Source organism: Mixophyes fleayi, chromosome 10 (assembly GCF_038048845.1).
Source record: "Mixophyes fleayi isolate aMixFle1 chromosome 10, aMixFle1.hap1, whole genome shotgun sequence".
Lineage (NCBI taxonomy): Eukaryota > Metazoa > Chordata > Amphibia > Anura > Limnodynastidae > Mixophyes > Mixophyes fleayi.
Window position 1 is genome coordinate 92,383,142 of NC_134411.1, and position 21,993 is coordinate 92,405,134.

The window sequence follows — 21,993 nt, forward strand, 5'->3', positions numbered from 1 at the left end:
GGGCACTTAATTCAGCTGTAGGAGCCTAGTGCGAAGAGTTTTCTGTACCTAAAACATCGCTCGTAGAGTTTTGTTTGTTTTAGGCACCGAGCAATCCACAAGTTTCCATAAGAGTTGTATTCCTCCCATGGAGTTAAGTGATTGTCTTCAACCTACCTTTACTCAATGACGAAATCCAGCAAGATTCATATTTACAATCAGAGATTTGCTGTAGAACAGGCAGGTTGGCAAAGCAACCAATGTCCGGGGGATAAAATCACTATTTCCACAAAATTTTTCCACAATTTGGCTCATCTCTGCACATACATTAGTTTTATCTGCAGTGTCGGATTGAGGCATGAAGGGCTCACCGGGGGGACTGCAACGCTAGGGGCAGGGGGTGTGGCCATCCATCATAGAGGCAAGATCAGACAGTAGAGGGGGTGTGGTCAGCCCACGAAGGACAGCTAGCACCATAGTGTAATATATTAAGAATGCAGTGTGTGTATAAACAGTACACAGTCTTGATCTGTCCCTTAGATTGAGCAGAACAGTCACCAAAAATCGGCATTGTCCCACTAGAATCAGAACATTTGACAGACTGTCCTACCTGTTCTTGTCACTTTCACAACCTGTGGCTGCTGGTTCCTTTTGTTGCAGCTTGTCTGGATCCTGGAATGTTTGGGGCCCTATTTGGGGAAAAAAACAATGGGTACATTTAGAAAATTCCAACCAGCCCCAACGTTAAATCAATAGGACCCACGAATAATACTTAGGCCTTCATCAAGCCCCAACATTTAAGTAATAGTATTCCCATTTAATAAATAAACCTATTTCCCTCCCTCCAAACAGCCCCAGCAATAAATTAATAGCATTTACGTATAATAAATATACCTATTTCCCGCAAACAGTTGACTAATAGACCTCATGCTCCTCAGCCCCACATTCAATTAATAGCCCCCAAACTACCCCATCTTAAATTAATAGTCCGAACTATAAGATTAAATTGCCCCAACATCACCACACAAACAAAATAGCACCCATTAGCCACCACCTACCACACACACACACATTACATTGCCACAAGCCCGCTGTGCCATCACACACATATTACTGTGCCCCTTCATCACCATGCTGTTCTCATTTATGATCACACTGCGCCCTCCATGCTGCTTTTGCTCCCCCTTCATCACTCTGTGCCATGCTGCTTTGGGCCCCCTTCACCCTGTGCCATGCTGCTTTGGGCCCCCTTCACCCTGTGCCATGCTGCTTTGGGCCCCCTTCACCTTGTGCCATGCTGCTTTGGGCCCCCTTCACCCTGTGCCTTGCTGCTTTGGGCCCCCTTCACCCTGTGCCATGCTGCTTTGGGCCCCCTTCACCCTGTGCCATGCTGCTTTGGGCCCCCTTCACCCTGTGCCATGCTGCCTTTGCTCCTGTTCCTTCACTTACCGGCTTCTTTCTTTTCTTCTCTTCTTCTGTCTTCTTGTCTATTCCCTCTCTGAGCCGCTCCTCACTGAACGTCGGGCATAATGACGTCATGCAGAACGTTCAGTGCGAACAGTGCAGAGAGGAGGGGAGCCGACGCCGTTATCATGTGAGTATTTTTTTTTTTTTAAAGTACCCGCTCCCCCCACCAACGAAGAGGGGAGAGATCGGGACCTATTGGGGGATATTCCGGCTCCCCTGCAGGCCAGTCCGACCCTGCTTATGTGCAGATCTCTTTGATTACTACACTTGCCTTCCTTAGCTTCCAAAACCATCTGTATGGTTTCAAGTCCTAGATATAATACGATAGCACCCACCCAGTCATATTCTGAATTTCTCTCTTTTATGTTAATTTGTGTTCGGAACTCTGCCATTCTGTTGGAACACTAATAAAATATCTCTTAAAGGAAAATAAACTTCAAATTTATGCTTTAATACATTGTGTAAAATATCATTTATTTTTGGAAATGTAGTTACAGAAAACCCCCCCATAGATTTGGTTACATGTAACCAAAAAAAAGGCAAATCCTCCCATGTAATACATGTAATATCTTCCTACCTATGACTTTTATAGCACCCAAGGGGCACTGTTGCTCTTTAGTCCGTGTCTAAACACTCTCTATATACTAAATTCTGGAGTGGGAGAACAATATGCAAGTTGTTTCCTAATAGAACAGTCAAGTTCAGTTATGTCTCATTATACAATATAGTTAGTTGTTGTATTTTTTTTAGTAATTATTTTCCTCTAGCGCAGCTTAAAATAATGACTTTGTTATTAAATTCATGATTTATGTTTTTAATTTTAAATGAAAACTAGCAGAGAGGCCTCAATGTCGTTTCAGTACCAAAGGTCAGTCCTGAGTGAGCGTCATTTATAATGGAAAATACTTATTTATTTTCTAAATAATCATAAAAAAAACCCATGCAAATGAGTCGCTTAGTGGGCCCGTTCGGCCATCGCCGCTACACGAGGCGCATACTCAATAACTGTCCTTGCAATTGGGCACAGTTGTAATCCATATGGCTGATTAAGCACAATAACGATGTTCATTTGCCGGTCACTAATGAATAGACTCTTAATTCAATCATGCATATACAACACATTCCCACTTGTGAATGCACTGACATCATTGTCCTGCCTGTGCCTGGGTGACAGAATGTCCTAGACCTCCATGACTGGCACCGATTCTTCAGTCCGTAATGTATTAACTAAAACGGTGCCAAGGGGAGTTGAGGATCATCAACGCTGGAAGAGTTAAACCCCAGAATTAAAGCACACGAGCGTATTGTGTCTACGTTCCAACAATGCAATTTGTCTACTTGGCCTTGTCTTCCATACCAATATTGAAAATAAAGTGGGACACTTGTCTTTTGATTACCTACGTCTATAGTGTGATGTTTGTGGTACTAACCTTCATGTTACAGGACCATGCCATTAGTCAAGTCTTAAAGTGGTTTTCACAGTTTTTGCCACCTCACCCCCCCTCGCTTTCTTCGCTGTGGGAATCCTCTTCCTAGTTCAGTTCAGTAGGCTCCCAGGGAGTTTTGTCTGGTCAGCTTCCCCTGAAGTCTATGAATACCAGAGGGGAGAGACATCTGACTCACTGGTTGTGAGTGACTGCTATCTTCTTAACCCTTTGTTTCTTGGATTCCTCCCTTTTGTGAAGCTGATATTTACCGTCGATGGATAGCACAAGTCAGAACCAGAGAACCTCAACCACCTGGGACTTCGAAGGTGTAGTGTGAGACAGGTCATGGTTAATAGGAAAAGAAAGCATCATTTAAGATGGAAACTCAAAGAACTTTGTCATGCTTCTCCGACAAAAGATTCCCCATGCCAGGATGGTGATAGCAGAGAATAATGAAAGAAAAAATGCTTTATTTGTTTAAATAAAACACTTATTTTCAATCAGAACGAAGCAAAATAGTTAGTTTATTTTAATGTATTTTTGTTTTAACTGCAAACTAGAACTTCAAATGGTAAACTCAGGACGGTACATCCTGATTGGATCACAAACAAATGCTAGGCCGCAAAAGAGGATATCCCAATTATATTTACCAGCTGGTGATAAAAAGGTGTATTGGGTTGCATCGCAATATATGCATGTATATACATGATTATGAGGTCATGTGATCTGTTTTTTATTGAGATCTATTTATATCTTTACATTTTTATTTTGATTTTATTTGTTTCTTAGAAAAGCTAGTGTATACATAGTAGACGTTCCACCTTAACTTTGTGGTTGTCAGCATGCGATACATGTATTTTACACAGCTGTTTGACATTTTTTATTAAAAACCTATTAGGTACTTCTGCGCAACTCTCCTTTTTCCCTTTTGTAGGCCGCAAAAGAGGGCAAATTTGTTTGCATTTTCGACCAGGTTCGAATAACACCGTAAGTTCTGCATTTCTCATGCAAATAATGCTGGGATAGAGAGGGTCGACTTATTCTGCACTGAGATATGATTGGGATAGGAAGAGGAACACAGCCAAATTCCGCCAGTAAAATGTATGAAATTTTGCTGCGAAATGCGTAGCAAGGCAAATATTTTGCAGAACAGTTCAAAATTCCGACTCTCTCTACTTCCATCCAGTGGCATAATGAGATGAGTATTCTGCGGAACCGTTTTGAAAATGTTGCTCGCCTGTATAATGCCGGATTCTAGCTATATACACGTGTACATATTACATATTTCCCACCCTGCTGTGTCTATCTCATGAGGGCTTCTGCTTTTTGCTGGTTAGCTGCAAATCATTGAAATGCGTTTTCAGATCAATATTTTTTGCCCGTGGCTAAGATATTTAACTTATTTGTCAAAGTACCATCTGCTAGACAGCTTGTGCTATATATTATTAATTTACGAACAGTTGCTGGCATTCTCTACTTTGTACTTTTCAGATTTGAAATGCTCTTAGAGTTGTAGAGAGAGAGAGAGAAAGAGAGCCCTAATCTTATATGTATGATTCCAGTTATTCCAGCAGCGAAGCCTGTAAGCCATTATTATCTGTGATGTGAAAACACCCCTGTGCGGGGAGAGGTGACAGCAGAACTGGCCATTGTTTGCATCAGTCTTCCAGAATGTAAAACCTTGTAATAACAGGCAAGTCATAAAAACACATTTTTAAGTTGCATTTGTCTGAGTCAGAGCTCCTTTTATAATCATTTGTCAAATCTGGGCCCTCACGGGTGAGCAGGAAGTGGGCGGGGCTTCAGTAACCTGAGCAAGAGAATTAGATTGTTAAGTTACAGTGGCTTAGTGGTTGGCACTTCTGCCTATCAGCACTGGGGTCATGAGTTCAATTCCCGACCATGACCTTATCTGTGTGGAGTTTGTATGTTCTCCCCGTGTTTGCGTGGGTTTCCTCCAGGTGCTCCAGTTTCCTCCTACACTCCTAAAACATACTGGTAGGTTAATTTGCTGCTATCAAATTGACCCTGATTTTCTGTGTCTGTGTTAGTGAATTTAGACTGTAAGCTCCAATGGGGCAGGGACTGATTTGAGTGAGTTCTCTGTACAGCGCTGCGGAATTAGTGGCGCTATAAAAATAAATGACGATGAAGTTAGAGAATTAAGAATGTTAACAGGATTCCTAGCCACATAGTTTTGCCAAATGTAAACTTAATGGGGTAAATGTATAAAATATTGTTTTTATACTCCCCTGTGTTGTATTTGCGATGGTGCTAGATTACAGAGACTGCTTGCGGAGCTCACTATTCAGGGGGAGGGGCCATTGTTTGCCTTCTCTGCCCCATAATACTTTTATCTTCGCCCAGAGCTGCTCCTGCATACCTACCTACTGAACCGGGAACATCCGGGAGTCTCATGGATCCTGCTTCACTTCCTTGTAAAGTAGGCAGAGCAGGGGCCTTGGCATTTATCAAACTCTGAAAAGCCCCCAAAATGAGCTGGTGAAAATTGGAATTTTTCGCCAAAGATTGGGCTGCTCCCTATCTACCAAACGGGCACTGCCAGCGATAGCAACAATAGAAAATGAATGACAAAAAAAAAAAACACTTTATTCTTAGGCATTGAAAAAAATGCTTTCTTCTAACATTCCTTAATATTTTTGTAAAACATATTTGATTCTACTTTTAACTATAGATAAAAAAATATCTATTGTTCCACTAGTTCCTCTGCGCATGTGTTAGGTTAACCGGGTCACATCTGGTAAATTGAGCTTCACTGTGCACTGTGCACTGAGCAATGGCATTCAAGGAGTGGACCAGAGAGAGGCTAAGAGGGGTCCAAGGTGAGGCTATGAACAGGTCGCTGATCTATGGCACATAGGTGGCTGACCTTGGGAAAGACCAGCCACCAGGAATCACAGCAATGGCTTAAGATGTGCAGACAGATATAGAGTTGTGAGTACATCCTAGCTCAACTCTAAAAAGTGTAAAAATTAATCTGCCCAGTGTTTAAAAAGCAGTCAGTATTTTTTGCATGCAAAATAAAAAATTGCATTGGCACCTCTCGAATAACAACATGGTTTGTAAGGCCCTATATCTGCTATACTCTAAATTGCTATAACAGTGTAGCACATTTATAATCCTATATAGATATGGAGGGAACCTGGGGAGGGGTAATAGGGGTAAGTGATGAGTTAATGTATTTACAACAGAGTTTACACTCCAGGTGGGTGAAACGGTTAAAGAGAATGGGCACTTCCTGGCTGCATTGCATTGTTTATGGCAATTGGCTGGGAATCTTGGCAGCCGTTGGGCGTACCTGACCGAAGATTAATTAATGTTTACTTCCTGCAACATAACCGCACATCTGCCTAATCATCAGGGGTTCAGCTCCTCAATTTGATGAACCAAGATCTCTCACAATCAGAGCCCTTCTCTTTTGTCACTTGGATTATACATAGTTTTGTCCGTGAGTCTGATTTTGTTGCCTATTCAGTATTATGTTTTATACTTTATGCTGTATTATATTATATAATGTGATTTTTTTGCTATTTTGTCTTGAAAGTTTCAGGGGATGTGTGCAGTGTGTGTATTCAGTACATGTATTGTTTTGTTGTGGATCTTGTAAGTGTTTGATGTGGATCTTATAAGTAATCGAATGTCATTGCTTAGTAGCACAAATCAATCGTTCATGGCTAAACACGGTTCCTTGTTGTTTGATTCCATTTTGCTGCTCTAAGTCCTTAATTTACTCTTTATTTCGGCTTTAATTAAACACAATAGATCAATTTCCCATCATGTTATATTTAATGAGACGATATGTTTCTCCCCAATTGTTAACGTTTATTTTATTGATTCGCTGAAAACAATTTTAGCCATTAAGGCTAAAATTAAAGCAACAAATATGAGGATATTTTTTAAATGTAAAGTTACTCATTGCCCTCGCCTATATAAATATGATAAATGCTGATATTCTTTATTCAGTTATCTAACATTACCCATTGGTGATTTGTTAAGCTGGGTACACACTACAGAAATTTCGACCAACTTTTTATGCGGAGCGATTTTACATGCGATCGATGTTCCGATCGCTCGGTCCATGGACTGCATACACACTAGCCTTGTTTAGGACGATAAAGGGAAAAGTGGACGTCCCTTTAGCGACTTTTTACAGCCATGTTGTCGTGAGCAATGACTGTAATTTCATACTCACTGTTGTGGATCGGTCGGAAGTTTATACACACTACACAACGGAAACAAGATTGGAACGAAAATATTAAACGGTACGACCAACCAAATGAGGCGACAATCGTCCATTTGGGCAGACTTTCGACCATCACACACACTGACCCGACCTTTTGAACGAGAGGTCGTATGTCGGCTGATTTAGCCGATTTATTGGATGAAAACTGTGTAGTGTGTACCCAGCTTTACAATTAATGTTTACAGTCATAATGATTGCAGGTGCTAAATATAGTAGTTCAATCACTGGTTGATTTTGTTTAATTTGAATGATATATTGGGAAACGTTCTATATTATAAAGCTGTATCTATCATGTAGGATTATGGAGATACATGCCTAGCACACCAGATATAGTGTTTGATTTACATATGTTAGATTTTATTTGTATAGTGTTAGCAAATGTATAACAGGTACTCATTTATTCAGTGAGAACCAAGAATCGCGCATTGTAACACCGGCATGCACCCTCTATAAGGTGGCATCACTGCCAAACTGTAAATACAGCTGTGTATGTAATACTGCTAATTACATCATTAAGGTTTGTCACCAAGAAGGATATTTATAATAGAATATATGCTGGAATAAACACAAAGCAAAAAGAATATAGTGACCTTCATCATCATCATCATCATCATCATCATCATTTATTTATATAGCGCCACTAATTCCGCAGCGCTGTACAGAGAACTCATTTACATCAGTCCCTGCCCCATTGGAGCTTACAGTCTAAATTCCCTAATATATACACACACTCACACAAAGACAGACAGAGAGGGAGACAGACAGAGACTAGGGTCAATTTTTGATTGCAGCCAATTAACCTACCAGTATGTTTTTGGAGTGTGGGAGGAAACCGGAGCACCCGGAGGAAACCCACGCAAACACAGGGAGAACATACAAACTCCACACAGATAAGGCCATGGTCGGGAATCGAACTCATGACCCCAGTGCTGTGAGGCAGATGTGCTAACCACTAGGCCACTGTGCTGACCTTTCTCTGACTACCCTTCTTCTTGGAGAGCGATTGTAATGCAGGGTAGCCAATATGTTAATATCGTGATTTAATTTTCACTACTTAGCACAGTGCAGCCGCAGCCTGGAGGCGGCAGAGCGCAGCCGCAGCCTGGAGGCATCCCAGAGCGCAGCCTGGAGTCGGCAGAGCGCAGCCTGGAGGCGGCAGAGCGCAGCCGCAGCCTGGAGGCATCCCAGAGCGCAGCCTGAAGGCGGCAGAGCGCAGGCTGGAGGCAGCAGAGCGCAGCCGCAGCCTGGAGGCGGCAGAGCGCAGCAAGGAGGCAGCACAGTGCAGCCGCAGCCTTCTGAAGATGGCATTAGTCATTCTACCCTATGGGGAGAGCATTGCAGCAGAGGGATCTTCAGCTCCCTCTCCTCAGCCTTCCTGCTCTCCCTTCTTGTAACTATCGCAAAATGGATGTGCTACCTAAGGGCGCACCCGCGTAGTAAAGACTCAGAGTCACAGCCCAGAGTTGAGAGGTAAGTAAAGTGATTGCCAGGACAGCCTCCTGCATGCGCAGTCCCGGGATGATTTTTTAATAAATTACTGCAAAATATCATCCTTTATCATGGCGATAAGGGATGATATTTAACGGGAGGCATATGCGTCTATTAATAAATAGGTGTAATAGCTAGTTACACCAATGAGACACAAAATTACCATGATGGAAGAAACAGAACTCTGATATCACAAATAGCAACCAGCCATTCAGTAGCCTCTTCCATCGAATCTGCACTACACTCCTGAAAGCTGAAGTGTGATTGGTTGCCTAGACCATTCCTCCTTCCACTCGAAACACAGCACAACAAGGGTGGTACTTCCGGAGAGATGTTCTGGACAAGAGGGACGGATCCCCCAACAATGGGAAAAATGTTGGGGGTAGGCTTTATTCTTCTGTGCCATGGATACCCTATTTAGCCATATATATGTAGGTCTTCTTATTTATTTGAGATTTTTTTTGCCAGGGGTATGCTTAAACTGTGCCCCCATTTACATAAAGTACCATTAACATTTTTATCGTGTACATTGTTAAGTGCAAATATTGCCACGTTTATCATTATTAGATCTACTAATAAAGTTAAATGCAGCAATTAAGACTTTTGCAGAAAGGAAATTAGTCTTCTTTAAGTCCGTTACATTTTACTACTCATCCAAAACCAGGCATAGCTTTAGTCAAAATCTTTCAGTGTGCTCCTCCTGTAAAGATCTCAGTGTTTGAAGTGTGTAATCATTGTAAATTCATACACACATATATAACATAAATAACAAAAATATCACTTCGTTAACAAGTATGTTTTGCCGCTTTGCTTGTTCTTTACAGAAGCCAAGTTCTCGCACAGAAAGAGGAGATAACTACTTTGGCAGGAACTGTATTGTTTTTTTTATTCTCAGATTCTGTCTCGCTAATTGCCTTGTCATTATATGCCTAATGGTTTGAATATTAGATATTGGTTGGTTTAATTAGTGCAGTCACACTTCTTACGAGGAACAGAATGGATAAGATATGGGTAGGTAGGTCTGATAATAGCTGCCAAATAAAACAGCCTGGTGGTAATGGGCTATTTTCTTATACTGGACGAAGCAGGAAGACACAGCTGAAGCGTAAGCTTCATTTTTGTAAAATAGCTACATGCAGCATAGAAATATAAATGTATAGATACATAAAATTAAGACATTTTAAATAAAATTCCTTACGCTGGGAAAACTGGCACTTTTTGTTTTCCTGTTATATGCTTCAAAAGGTAATTGACAATCGAAAGGTGATAGGGTCAGAGGTGCAAAGGAAAATTATGTGAATGGAATGGACGGTCATTCAGAATTCTATTTTTTTTTATTTAAAATCACTGAAAGTTATAGAACTTAAGTTTAGCTACAAGTCACAATGTCCTTGGACAATATTTTTTTATATGTTAATAAGGTTAAAACATCTTGTCACTCATATAGTTTGATGGTCACTTTGGTGGCTCGGAGAGACTAAACAACCTCCTCTTAGGTCAGGAAGTGAGGCTGGCCCTCACCCAGCGAGATCACAGGCAATATTGCAGACAGACTTAACATTAGGTGCGAAGCCCAAGAATAATCCAAACGCACCCAGTCTGGAGATAATCCGTCTCTGTGTAGAATCATCTGTTGGTGGCACAATAATTGGTTCTGGCCAAATTGGAAACTGATCCTTTTGCTTGTTGCTTTGGCTGAGTGGCACAATTGACCTTCGTGTGGACATTTCTAATGACATAGACTCATCTAATGTCTGTGGTACTTGGTTCACTTGAAGACATACATTACTGTCTTATTAGACCTGCAGTTCTTATTCGTAGTTTTTCTTCTCTTGTCCTGCATACAGTTTATAGATCATGTCGAACCTTTTTCCACCTGTAACGTGACCTTGCAACCGACAACATTGAAGTGAAAAACAGATACACAATTTTTAGGAGAGAGAACTGAAAATGAAAACCCGATTGCACAAGAGCGCATACCCTTTCATAACTTTGTTGGTTGCAAGGTCACATTGAAGGCGGTAAAAGGTCCTACATGATTTATCTTGACTTCAGACTTTACATCACAAACCCAATAAGAGTGTTTACACTTTTTATATCCACTGTATAATATGCAATTACCATTTCATATTGCTATGCTCTTGAATTTATCAATTTTGTTTTATAATGAGCATTTAAAACATAAGACGCATCATTATACCCATGTTCATTAAACATATCATCGAGGGGATTGTAATGTACCAAAGTCCACCTAGACCGCATTGTCTCCATGGAAATTCTATTTATATCTTGGCAACGATATGGGACATGTATGGCCATTGTTCTACAGGTAACGGTTTACAAGGTGTTTCTAACAGCCAATTGGAATGTACGCAAGCTTCTTATTGGATGTTGTGAGTTATGGTACAGTTTCTACAAAGATCTAAGTAGAACAGTTGCCATAAATGCCCTTTTATGTGTATTGTTGGTTCTGATAAGTGTCGATTATGTTTGATTTGTGTTTTTGTATCCAAGATGCCAGAATTTTTCAGGTTGTTGGAGAATAAAGTGCCATCTGGTTATTTTAACTAAATTGTTTTGTGTTAACCACAGGAAATGAGCAAAGTAAATGCATTGACGTCAACTTGTTACAGACGTCTGGTTAAAACCATCATTTTGTATCTCTCTTCCTCACAGTGCAGTTTGACGACTGCCAAGGTAATGAAGAGGTTGTCTATGAGGTTTCCAACCCGGATTTTAAAGTGGAACCGGACGGGTCATTAATTGCACTGAGACATGTGAAGGAAAACATCCGGGCCTTGTTCATCCACGGCCGCTCTACTCACTCCGACGACATGGCAGAAGTAAAGATTCTCGGGAGAAGGGACAGACGCGACTCAAAGGTAAAGCATGTGGTAAATATTCGCATTACTAAATGTCACTTGCGTTATCATTTCCATCCCACTGGAACTGCTTTGATATAAAGAGGACTTGACTCTGGGTATGGTATTTTATTTATTGTACAATGGACTGTGGATTAAGCATTTCTAAATAAAAAGAGAGCCTGTAATATATATCCCCAGGCGTACGCTAATAGTAGGACAGGTGTGGATCCCTGTTCTGACTGCCTGGTGCTTAAGTGTCTTCAATTTTTTAAATTTTTTACGTGCGGCAAAAACAAATTTGCCATTTTCAAAGCATGTCCGACTAAAAATACCTGGATAATAGGTGTTATTCTTGTACTCCTGTAATTGCAGTATGATGAAATTCCCCTTTATTAAATGATGTTTTACAATTCCTTTTGGTACTAAGAGGCTAAAGATGTTTCATTATTTTACGCGATTAGAATAATTCTGCAGATCCAATAATTAACGTTTCACCCCAGGCCATCACAAATGTTATATGCATTATGTAGCAGGATCGGAAATCTCTACAGGAGACTTAAAAGTGCAGCTCAGCAGCGTAAACCTTACTTGTGTTTGACCCGTTCTCCAGAAAACATAAACTGCTAATGCTCGCACATTTTTGAAGGCGCAAGTTTGTAATAATATAGACTTTTAGTTACCTACATACACGCATTGTGTGGATGGATACATTATTCAGCCTATCAATTTACCTGATCTATTATATCAGTTCAGCCCCATCCATTATTCAGCCTTTAAGTTCACCAGGAACTATTGACAGTAGGGATGTATGAGGCATTGATAGGCTGCAGTCACATTAATAATGTCTGCCTCCATTGTGTGTAGGTGACAGATTATTATTATTATTATTATTATTTTCTTTAATTTATAAGGTGCCACAAAGGGTCCGCAGCGCCGAACATGACATTTACAGAAAACAGTGACCCATGGCACAAAATGATACAGAAAGAACAAAAATGAAGAACAAAAAACGCAAAACACCAAAAAACAAGCCCGCGCTCGGTATATTCCATATTGTATATGGTACAAGTTGCGTGGCAAAGCCAGCTATCTAGCAAAGTGAAAACATCAGGTATTAGTTCATATTTTGATGAAAACATTTAAGCCAGCATCAAGGGCACCTCTTTATATGCAGGTCCTACACTGACCTATATGCTTTAAACACCACTAAAATGCAGTTGGAATCAGATGCACTCACCTCCCAGGTATAGAGGCTTACATCCAGCAAGGGCTGGCTTGTGAGCCACACCCAAATGTGCCTTAAATAGGCTTGATGGACAGCTGCTATGACAATAAGGCAATATTTTGAAACAAAACCAGAGAAAAATATATATGTGCGTGTGTGTATACATGTATGTGTGTGTATATGTATATATGTATATATATGTATGTATATATATAATATATAATGTGTGTATGTATATATATGTGTGTATGTATGTAGTTTTTTTTTATTATTTTTTTACACTTTTAACTATTTTTTAAAGCCTGTTTTATTTTTTGGATGCAGAACTGAAAGCCCAAAACAAGCCAGCTCAAACATGTGCATCTGCAGGGACTGGCTCGACAAGTATAACCCTTACTGCTATGTCCGGACATCGCTCACCTGCCCCTCTGATGTTTTGTTTTATAAAACCGTGATGACGAGGGATATTTTGCTGTTGTTGTTGTTGCCGTGATGAGCACTGATGGCAAAAGTCAGCCTTATTGCGGTAATCAGGGCTCTGTTAGTAGATAGGACCGGAAGTCCTATATTCATTTAATCTATACCAGCGCTATCTGGGATGGATTACTCTGCAACGGCGGAGATCTCTGACATGGAATCCCTATAGTTTTGCCACTAGATATAAAGGGTGCTAGTTCCTAAAATAATAAAACCCATTTATCCAACTAGCTGACATGATTAAGGCAATATACCATTAGTGCTCGGAAAATCGCCAAAATCACAAGGACGGATTAGCCCAATTTTGCTGTCAAGTTGATTAATTTGCGTATCCCATGCGATGTGGTTTTCACAAATTGATTTATATCAAAATGGCTGCTTGTATCAAAACATTACTGATTAGCAAATCGTTGAAACCACGGCCAGCGACTGCACTCGCTAAGGAGTCTTGGAGTTGAAATTTAGCATAATCACTGTTCTCAACAAAGCTTTTTTTTAAAAAAAATTTCATTGCAGTCTTGTTCCTCTGTTTCCGGACATCTGGTTCTGCCCAAATGACAGAGCCGGTATTTAAATCATTTAATGATAGGATGTGTGTGACCATCCACGAACAGAATTTAAGACCCTTTTCTTTCTTCGTTTATATGACTATAAAGTCTCTGTTTACGTGTTAAGCACTCGCCAACCACTGGGAATATACTGCAAGGTAGTTAACAGACCACTGAGTACCACCTAGTAGACATGTTGTTATAACGGGATTTAAATACTCTGCAGTGCAGACACCACAGGGTATTGATACTTTTGGCAGCTTAAGAGTGGCAACGACAGGGAGTGAAACGTCACGCCAATGATCATGATCTTGGCATCTCATAGCGATCACTCTTTCATGTGAACAATAACACACAAAAAAAGGATAAGGATAAGAGACGGCACGCTGCCCGGCAGCAGAATCTGTGTGTTGTTCACTTTCTGCACAACAGTGTGAGCTGAAGTGATTAAATGGAATCTACCAGGCCCTTAAGATACTTTGGGGGGCTCCAGATGGAAACGGTTTAAGCGATGATTAGAAGGAAAGAGAGCACCTTGGGATGGCGTGTTGCTGCGGCTAAGTTCACTGGCACAAAACAAGCGATTTTTACAGGTGGTAAGTGAGGAAGAGGGGGGGAGATAACGGCTCAGGGACAGAACGTTGCTCTACTTTCTCTCACCGTTCTGGAACTCCTGTGGAGAACTGTTTGAAGTCTCTCTAGGTTGGTTTTTTACTGTCGCTGCTTATGCAGCTGTTGTGCCTGCCTACTGAGATGGAACATTGCAAAGGAAACCCATTGAGACCTGTGTAATAAAGTAACTTGTCTTGAGGAACTTTTACAAGTCTCGGGAGCAATAACATCCATGTTATTAGCAGATAGGCCTCTAACATTTCTGTGCTTAGAAGCAGCTTGCTCTGTCTGTGTGCCCGTATCAAGTCTGCGCCGTTCTTCTCTTAGAACTTTGCATTTCTTTATTATTGTATATATAGCGCCACCATATTCCGCAGCGATGTACAGAGAAATTGTAATCGTTTACACCAATCCCTGCCCCATTGGCGCTTACGGTCTAAGGGGCCTATTTATGGCAGCAGGGCGGCTAGAGACTCTGCTCCCCTGCGCTATTGTCTGGTTAGTATAAGAGGACTCTTACTACGCCAAACAGACTTTGGTCCATTTGCGTATTGGTGACCTGGCTTGCCAGCTCGCACATGTGCCTGGACTTTGGTTTCCAGATCCTTTAAAATATAATAAAACAATAAAATGAAAAAAATGTAAGAAATTAAATGTAATTGAATTGGACCATTCCAATTCAAAGAAAGCTTTCACTTGCCCCAGAGTGAAGAATTTTCTGCCTTTATTAAATAGGCCCCTTGTTTTTGAAGAGCTTTGCTCACCCAGATTGGGCCACTGCCCTTTAAAAGAGGCAACACAACATCAACGGATTTAAAGGATACTCTAACATTATTTATTTTTTCAAAGTTTACCATATGAGTATCAACTTATATTTTCCTGACTGCACCATTCCTAATTTTCATCGGCCTTGATATGGCTTCTGCAGTTACCACTTGAGCTTAAACAACTCTTCACATCCGTCAGTCATGTGAAGGTTGTTGTCTCTTCCCGTCGTCTTGGATTTATTGACACCAGCATGAAGTGTTAGGTTGAACAAAACAACACCAGGCTGTCAGGTGCCGTCTCCGCACTGACACCTTCTCAGCAGCCGCGTCCTGTTGCCTAGCAGCGGGACGCTATCTCCGCTCACTTGTGGCAGTCAGCATGTCTGACCGCCAAAATCTCACTAGCCCAATCAGGAGGCACCTTAGGGTATATAAAGCAGCTTCTGACACATGTCTAGTGCCAAAGTATTGGTTTACTCCTGCCCCAGCGCTTCCTGAACTAATGATCCAGTGTTCTTCGGTTCTGACTCTGCTTCCTGTTACTATTCTCCTGTGTTTCGATTTGGTACCTCGCTGCCCGTCTGGTTTGACTATTTGGCTTAACCTGACTTCTCCCTGTGTACTGCACCGCTCGGTTGGCTCTGACCTGCATTGCCTGACTACTACTGTCGCTGCACCGGCGACTGTCTTGGAGAACCGCGACTTGTGTACCCTCTGCAGTTAAGCCCAAACTCTCTTGCGGGGGTCCCTGGTGAATACCGGGGGTACGTTAGACTCCGCGCCTCCCTGGTCAGTTGCGCCAATACCGGTTAGCGGCCATCTCTCCAATTCCGTGACACAGGCACTGGATCGAGACTTGATGGAACAGGTGAGAGCATGGAAAATTAAACTCACCGGCCAGGCTCCTGCATTGCCAACCATTAAATACAGCCATTTGCAAACAAAACACGAATGAGGAACCTATGATGGGAACCTCTCCCCTCCAGAATTGTATCCTCTGCAGCTCTGCAAGTTCTATGTACATTCTGCATATATTATACACATACAGCTACTTCTGGTGCTGTACAAACCATGATACAACTCGGTATAAGTTTTAATTTGAAGAGAATATAGAGAGCCTGAAACATTGCCTGAGCCCAGAAGTTTGCAGCATATGTGTGTGGGCTTGCTGCCTGCACATTTCCACTTCCCAAAATATACAATATTAATACGGTAATTTATTTCCTTTAATTTTAATGGGCATTGAAAGATGTGAAAATAGTTCATTATCTGAGGCACAATCTGCACATTATGTATATAGATACAGATGGAGCAATGATTTCACAGACTATCAGAGATAGTTATTTATTGGACTTGGGGATGAGCAATGTTTATCAAAACTGTTCCCAGGAATTTCTCAAGTTTCTCTGGTAGTATTTGAGCTCCCCAAACCTCTATCTGAACCACACCGCAGGCTAGAATAAATTGACCTCATTGTCGTCCCAGCACAATTCATAGACTATGAATTCTGTACATATGCCGTGTGGAGCGGCAATGCAAAAGCCAAACATTGGCATAACTTCGCTCATCTCTGTGTGGAGTCTTTCGCTAAAATGTATTACCCGTTGTCTATCAGAGTAAGATGTCTTTAGAAAAGGTGAACTTTTTGGGGAATTACTAGAATTTAAGGTTCCTTTAAAGTAGACCAACCATCTCCATACATCTCAGCTTTATCCAATTTTTTTCGTTCTATGACTGAACATCCCCTTTGAAGAGTTTGAGTTTAATTGTCCAAATCAATGAGGATATGTCCATGTTTTTTTTTTTTTTTTTGTTAACAATAAATGTCTATAAATTGGAATTGTTAAAGAAAAGTCCTAAGTGCTCAAGGCCAGGTACACACACCAGGGAGTAGGGTTTACTAAAGCTTCTAAAAAGGAGAAGTGTTGGGTGTTGCCCATAACAACCAATCAGATTGGTTTTTTGCAGTTCGCGGCACCCTTAGAGTCTCAAAAATTTTTCAAGGCACCCCTCCAAAATAATTACTGAGCAGTCCTGTTTTACAAGTAGTTGGGTCAAAAAATTGTAATAAGTATTTAGGTCACGACAGAAATACTTATTTAGTTGTATGCAAAAATGCCCCTCTGCATCCAGACACTCTGCCCCCTCTGCATCCAGGCACTCTGCCCCCTCTGCATCCAGGCACTCTGCCCCCTCTGCAACCAGGCACACTGCCCCCTCTGCAACCAGGCACAATGCCCCCTCTGCAACCAGGCACACTGCCCCCTCTCACACTGCCCCCTCTGCAACCAGGCACACTGCCCTCTCTCACGTTGCCCCCTCTGCCCTCTGTCCTCTGTCACGCTGTCCCCCTCCTCTGCCCTCTCTCACCCTCCTCTGCCCTCTCTCACCCTCCTCTGCCCTCTCTCACCCTCCTCTGCCCTCTCTCACCCTCCTCTGCCCTCTCTCACCCTCCTCTGCCCTCTCTCACCCTCCTCTGCCCTCTCTCACTCTCCTCTGCCCTCTCTCATCCTCCTCTGCCCTCTCTCACCCTCCTCTGCCCTCTCTCACCCTGCTCTGCCCTCTCTCACGCTGTCACCCTCCTCTGCCCTCTCTCACGCTGTCACCCTCCTCTGCCCTCTCTCACGCTGTCACCCTCCTCTGCCCTCTCTCACGCTGTCACCCTCCTCTGCCCTCTCTCACGCTGTCACCCTCCTCTGCCCTCTCTCACGCTGTCACCCTCCTCTGCCCTCTCTCACGCTGTCACCCTCCTCTGCCCTCTCTCACGCTGTCACCCTCCTCTGCCCTCTCTCACGCTGTCACCCTCCTCTGCCCTCTCTCACGCTGTCACCCTCCTCTACCATCTGCCCTCCTCCTCTGCCATCTGTCCCCCTCCTCTGCCCTCTTTCCTCTGTCCCCCTCCTCTGCCCTCTGTCCCCCTTCCGCTGCCCAACCCTCTCCGCTGCCCTCTGTCCCCCTCCGCTGCCCTCTGCCCTCCTCCTCTGCCCTCTGCCCTCCTCGTCTGCCATCTGTCCCCCTCCTCTGCCATCTGTCCCCCTCCTCTGCCCTCTGTCCCCCTCCTCTGCCCTCTGTCCCCCTCCTCTGCCCTCTGTCCCCCTCCTCTGCCCTCTGTCCCCCTCCTCTGCCCTCTGTCCCCCTCCTCTGCCCTCTGTCGTCCTCCTCTGCCCTCTGTCGTCCTCCTCTGCCCTCTGTCGTCCTCCTCTGCCCTCTGTCGTCCTCCTCTGCTCTCTGTCCCCCTCCTCTGCCCTCTGTCCCCCTCCTCTGCCCTCCTCCTCTGCTCTCTGTCCGCCTCCTCTGCAATCTGACCCCCTCCTCTGCCATCTGACCCCCTCCTCTGCTCTCTGTCCCCCTCCTCTGCCATCTGCCCTCCTCCTCTGCTCTCTGCCCTCCTCCTCTGCCATCTGACCCCCTCCTCTGCTCTCTGCCCTCCTCCTCTGCCATCTGACCCCCTCCTCAGCTCTCTGTCCCCCTCCTCTGCCATCTGTCCCCCTCCTCTGCCATCTGCCCTCCTCCTCTGCCCTGCGTCAGGTGCTAGCTATAGAAAAAAAGAAAACAAACAGAAACTTACCAATCCGCGCGGCGCTAGGACCCTGCAGCCTCCTCCCAGGCGCAGCTGTCACTGACGTAGATATTCAGTGACAGCTGCGGGAGAGAGGAGGCTGCTGGGTCCTAGCGCTGCGCGGATTGGTAAGTTTCTGTTTGCTTTCTTTTTTCAAGGGCTGGCCCGCGGCACCCCAGTGACAGCGCCGCGGCACCCCTGGGAGCCGCGGCGCACACTTTGGGAACCGCCGTTCTAGAATGCACAAGATAAATGATAGCTAGAACCTGATTGGTTGCTATGGGCAACACCACCTCCTTTTAATTTTTAGAAGTTTTAGTAAATCTACTCCACAGGTACAGAAGTGAAAAATAAGGATCTGCCATTTTTATGTCCTACTGCATGTAAATGTATCTTGTCTTGTGCTATTCGTCCTTCCAAAAAGGGTCAGTTGTAACTGTACTACACCCCCACAAACTATATATCTCAGACCTGAATGAATGCTATTGCTGGGCCTTTGGTTTGACTCCTTAATTACCAGGTATCTCTGATTTATTTGTATGCTGCAGCGATACAGGACAATGATGCAGCAGACCAAATGACCATTAAGCCCCTGTTATGATTACAAGGAAAGCAATCAGTCATTCTGCACCTAGATAATTTTCCTCTTCTCTATGTAATTGCTGTAACAAGAGTCATACAACAGCCTTTGGTATTCAAACGACCCGTCCCCACTTCCCATTATGTTTCCAATCAAAGAACTTAATGCTTAATTTTATAGAGACAAATGCATTTTAAATAACTGAAATAAAGGCACTAGGACTCCATAAATATTTCATAAGTAGATGTTTTCACTGATTAGGCTGCAACTGATGAGGATTGTTTCACAGACCCCTAATGTAGATAATCTCACGAACTGCGCATCCTGGAAATTATGTTGTTAAAAATTGAACTTGATAAAAAATAATCCTGCACATAGGTAATAGAAGTCTGCGGGGTGAGGTCTTCATTTGTTCTGTTCCGTTTTGTGGATCGAATAAAATCTTCTACAATCTTTATTTTTTAAAGGGTACCTGTTGCTTAGCGGAAACAGTCATTGTATTCATAAAATTCTTCTAAATGCAGCCTATAAACTAGCTATGCTTGCAAGATGTACTGACATGATTACATTAGGCATCAAGAATGTGATGTAACATAATTAAGAATTATTCATTTATATAGGTCACAGAATTGTGAGGTGACTGCTAATAGTATTAATAATTCATGGCAGGTAGTGTGCTATTTCCTATAATATACAGTGCTGATGAATGCTAAATTTCAGTAAACTTGACAATTGTAACTTGAAAATGTATATCAATTATTATTATTATTATTTACGTGATTTGTAAGGTGCCACAATGCTCCATACAGTAGGGTTAACAGGACATACATAAAACAGGGACATACAAGGTAGATAAAATAAACGCAAACATGACAACAAAGGGTATGGAGGACCCTGCTCATTAGAGATCTTACATTCTAAGTGGGAGAGGTCACAGCTGGAACAAGAGGAGTGAGAGTGGTTCAGAGTGGAGATTGGGACAGTTGTGAGGGTGTATTAGTGTGAGTAGTGTTATCAGGGATAAGGTCACCTCTATAATAAAGAGATAGGTTTTCAGAAGGATTTGAAGGCTGTGGGAAAGTCTGATTGAGCGTGGTAAGGAGGTAAGGAATTCCATAAGTGGGGAGCAGCACGGAGAAGTCTTGTAGGCGGGAGTGAGAGGTGGTTACCAGAGACGAGACAAGGCTCAGATCAGAGGTAGATCTAAGTGAGTGGGCGGGAGGGAGAGTATTTTTGATGTAAGATGCATGCAGAGGTAGTGTTGTTGAGGGCTTTCTAGGTAAGGGTGAGTAATTTGAATTTGATTCTGGAGGCCACATGGAGCCAGCATAGGGATTTGCAAAGTGGTGCAGCAGATGTGGAGCAGTGAGAGAGGAAGATCAGTCTTGCAGCAGCATTTAGGATGGATTGAAGTGTAGATGCATGGGTGTCAGGAATACCAGATAGCAGGAGGTTGCAGTAGTCAAGACGGGAGATGTTGATAGAATGGATAAAAGTTTTGGTAGCATGTTGAGTAAGAAAAGGGCGTATTATAGTAATGTCTTTTAAGGTGGAGTCGACAGGACATGAGTCTGGATGAGAGGAATAAAGCAGAGGGTGGAGTCAAGTGTGACACCAAGGCAGCGGGCTTGGGAGACTAAGGCGTTTGTGGTGGTGTTGAAAGTGAGGGAGATCTGAGGGGAGGTGGTGACTCTGACAGTCACTAAGACAATAAGGTTCATTAACATTTAGTTACTCATAGGGACCTCAAAGACAAAGATACAAACAAACCTCACCTTAAAACAGCTGCAGATGGCGTTAGCCATTGGGTCCTATGTGTCTTTGGATCCCTCTCTAGCAGCCTTCTTGCTCTCCCTGCATTAATTAACGTAAATAACCTCTGCACAGGTCATAGGTCGGGCACAGCATCCAAGTCAGAGCCCAGAGTTATCTTAGTAAAGTCATCGCAGGGAGACCCTCTTATCGGATACGCTGTCCCAACATGCCTTAATAGTAAATTACCCTGTTAATTCATCTGTCATCGCTGCAATGACAGATGACAATGAACGGAGCAAAAGTGTGATTATTAGTAAATAGGCTCTTATAGTTTAACATAAAAGATAAACAAAACTATTTTTTAAAAAAAACATCAGGTGGATTAGGGCGTATATCGGACCACGTTCTGAATATAGAGTCTACGTTCTGTGTAACATAGGATTCATAAGAGAATGTCTATTGATATAGTTCTATGTGTTAAGATATCTTGATTTGTTTTTGAACAAGCCGTCTGATGTGTTATAATTTATAGACGTGAGGATTCTCTCTTGCCTGCGGATTTCTATAAGATTAAAATGTAATTCACAGTGTGAGATTTATTACCAGTAGATGTTTTCATTTTTTTCAATGTTGTGGTGACTTACTGTGCTAATGGTATTTTCCTCCTGTACGAGAGAGAGAAACAGTATGTTTATGTTGCAGTGTTTACATTAATAACAATATGGTGCTGAGTAGTTTGAATGATGGGATTTGAGTGGCTGCTAACCATTTACTTTATGTAGTTATATATGAACCATTGTTCACATCGGATTAGTCATTGGCCGGCCCACGTCATGTGATGGGTTCATGTGGATTGTGTTCTTTTGTGTATTTACTTTATTTATGTTTTTGTTTATATTTTTATAATTTTCCTGTAGATGTGAAATTTGGTTAGTTCAGGAACGGCAGCATTTTACTTATTAGTTTGGATGGAGTGACCGC

The 21,993-nt window shown here is 42.5% G+C and overlaps 1 protein-coding gene across 3 annotated transcripts in view; it reads left to right on the forward strand.

Annotated features, from left to right (window-relative positions):
* The window catches only part of CDH13 (cadherin 13), a 651,169-nt gene that overhangs the window by 321,825 nt on the left and 307,351 nt on the right, over positions 1–21,993 (forward strand). For all 3 annotated transcript variants that reach the window (XM_075189159.1, XM_075189158.1, XM_075189161.1), the window contains one exon: positions 11,302–11,507. In XM_075189159.1, the coding sequence (XP_075045260.1) occupies positions 11,302–11,507 (206 nt within the window). The remainder of the gene's footprint in view (positions 1–11,301; positions 11,508–21,993) is intronic.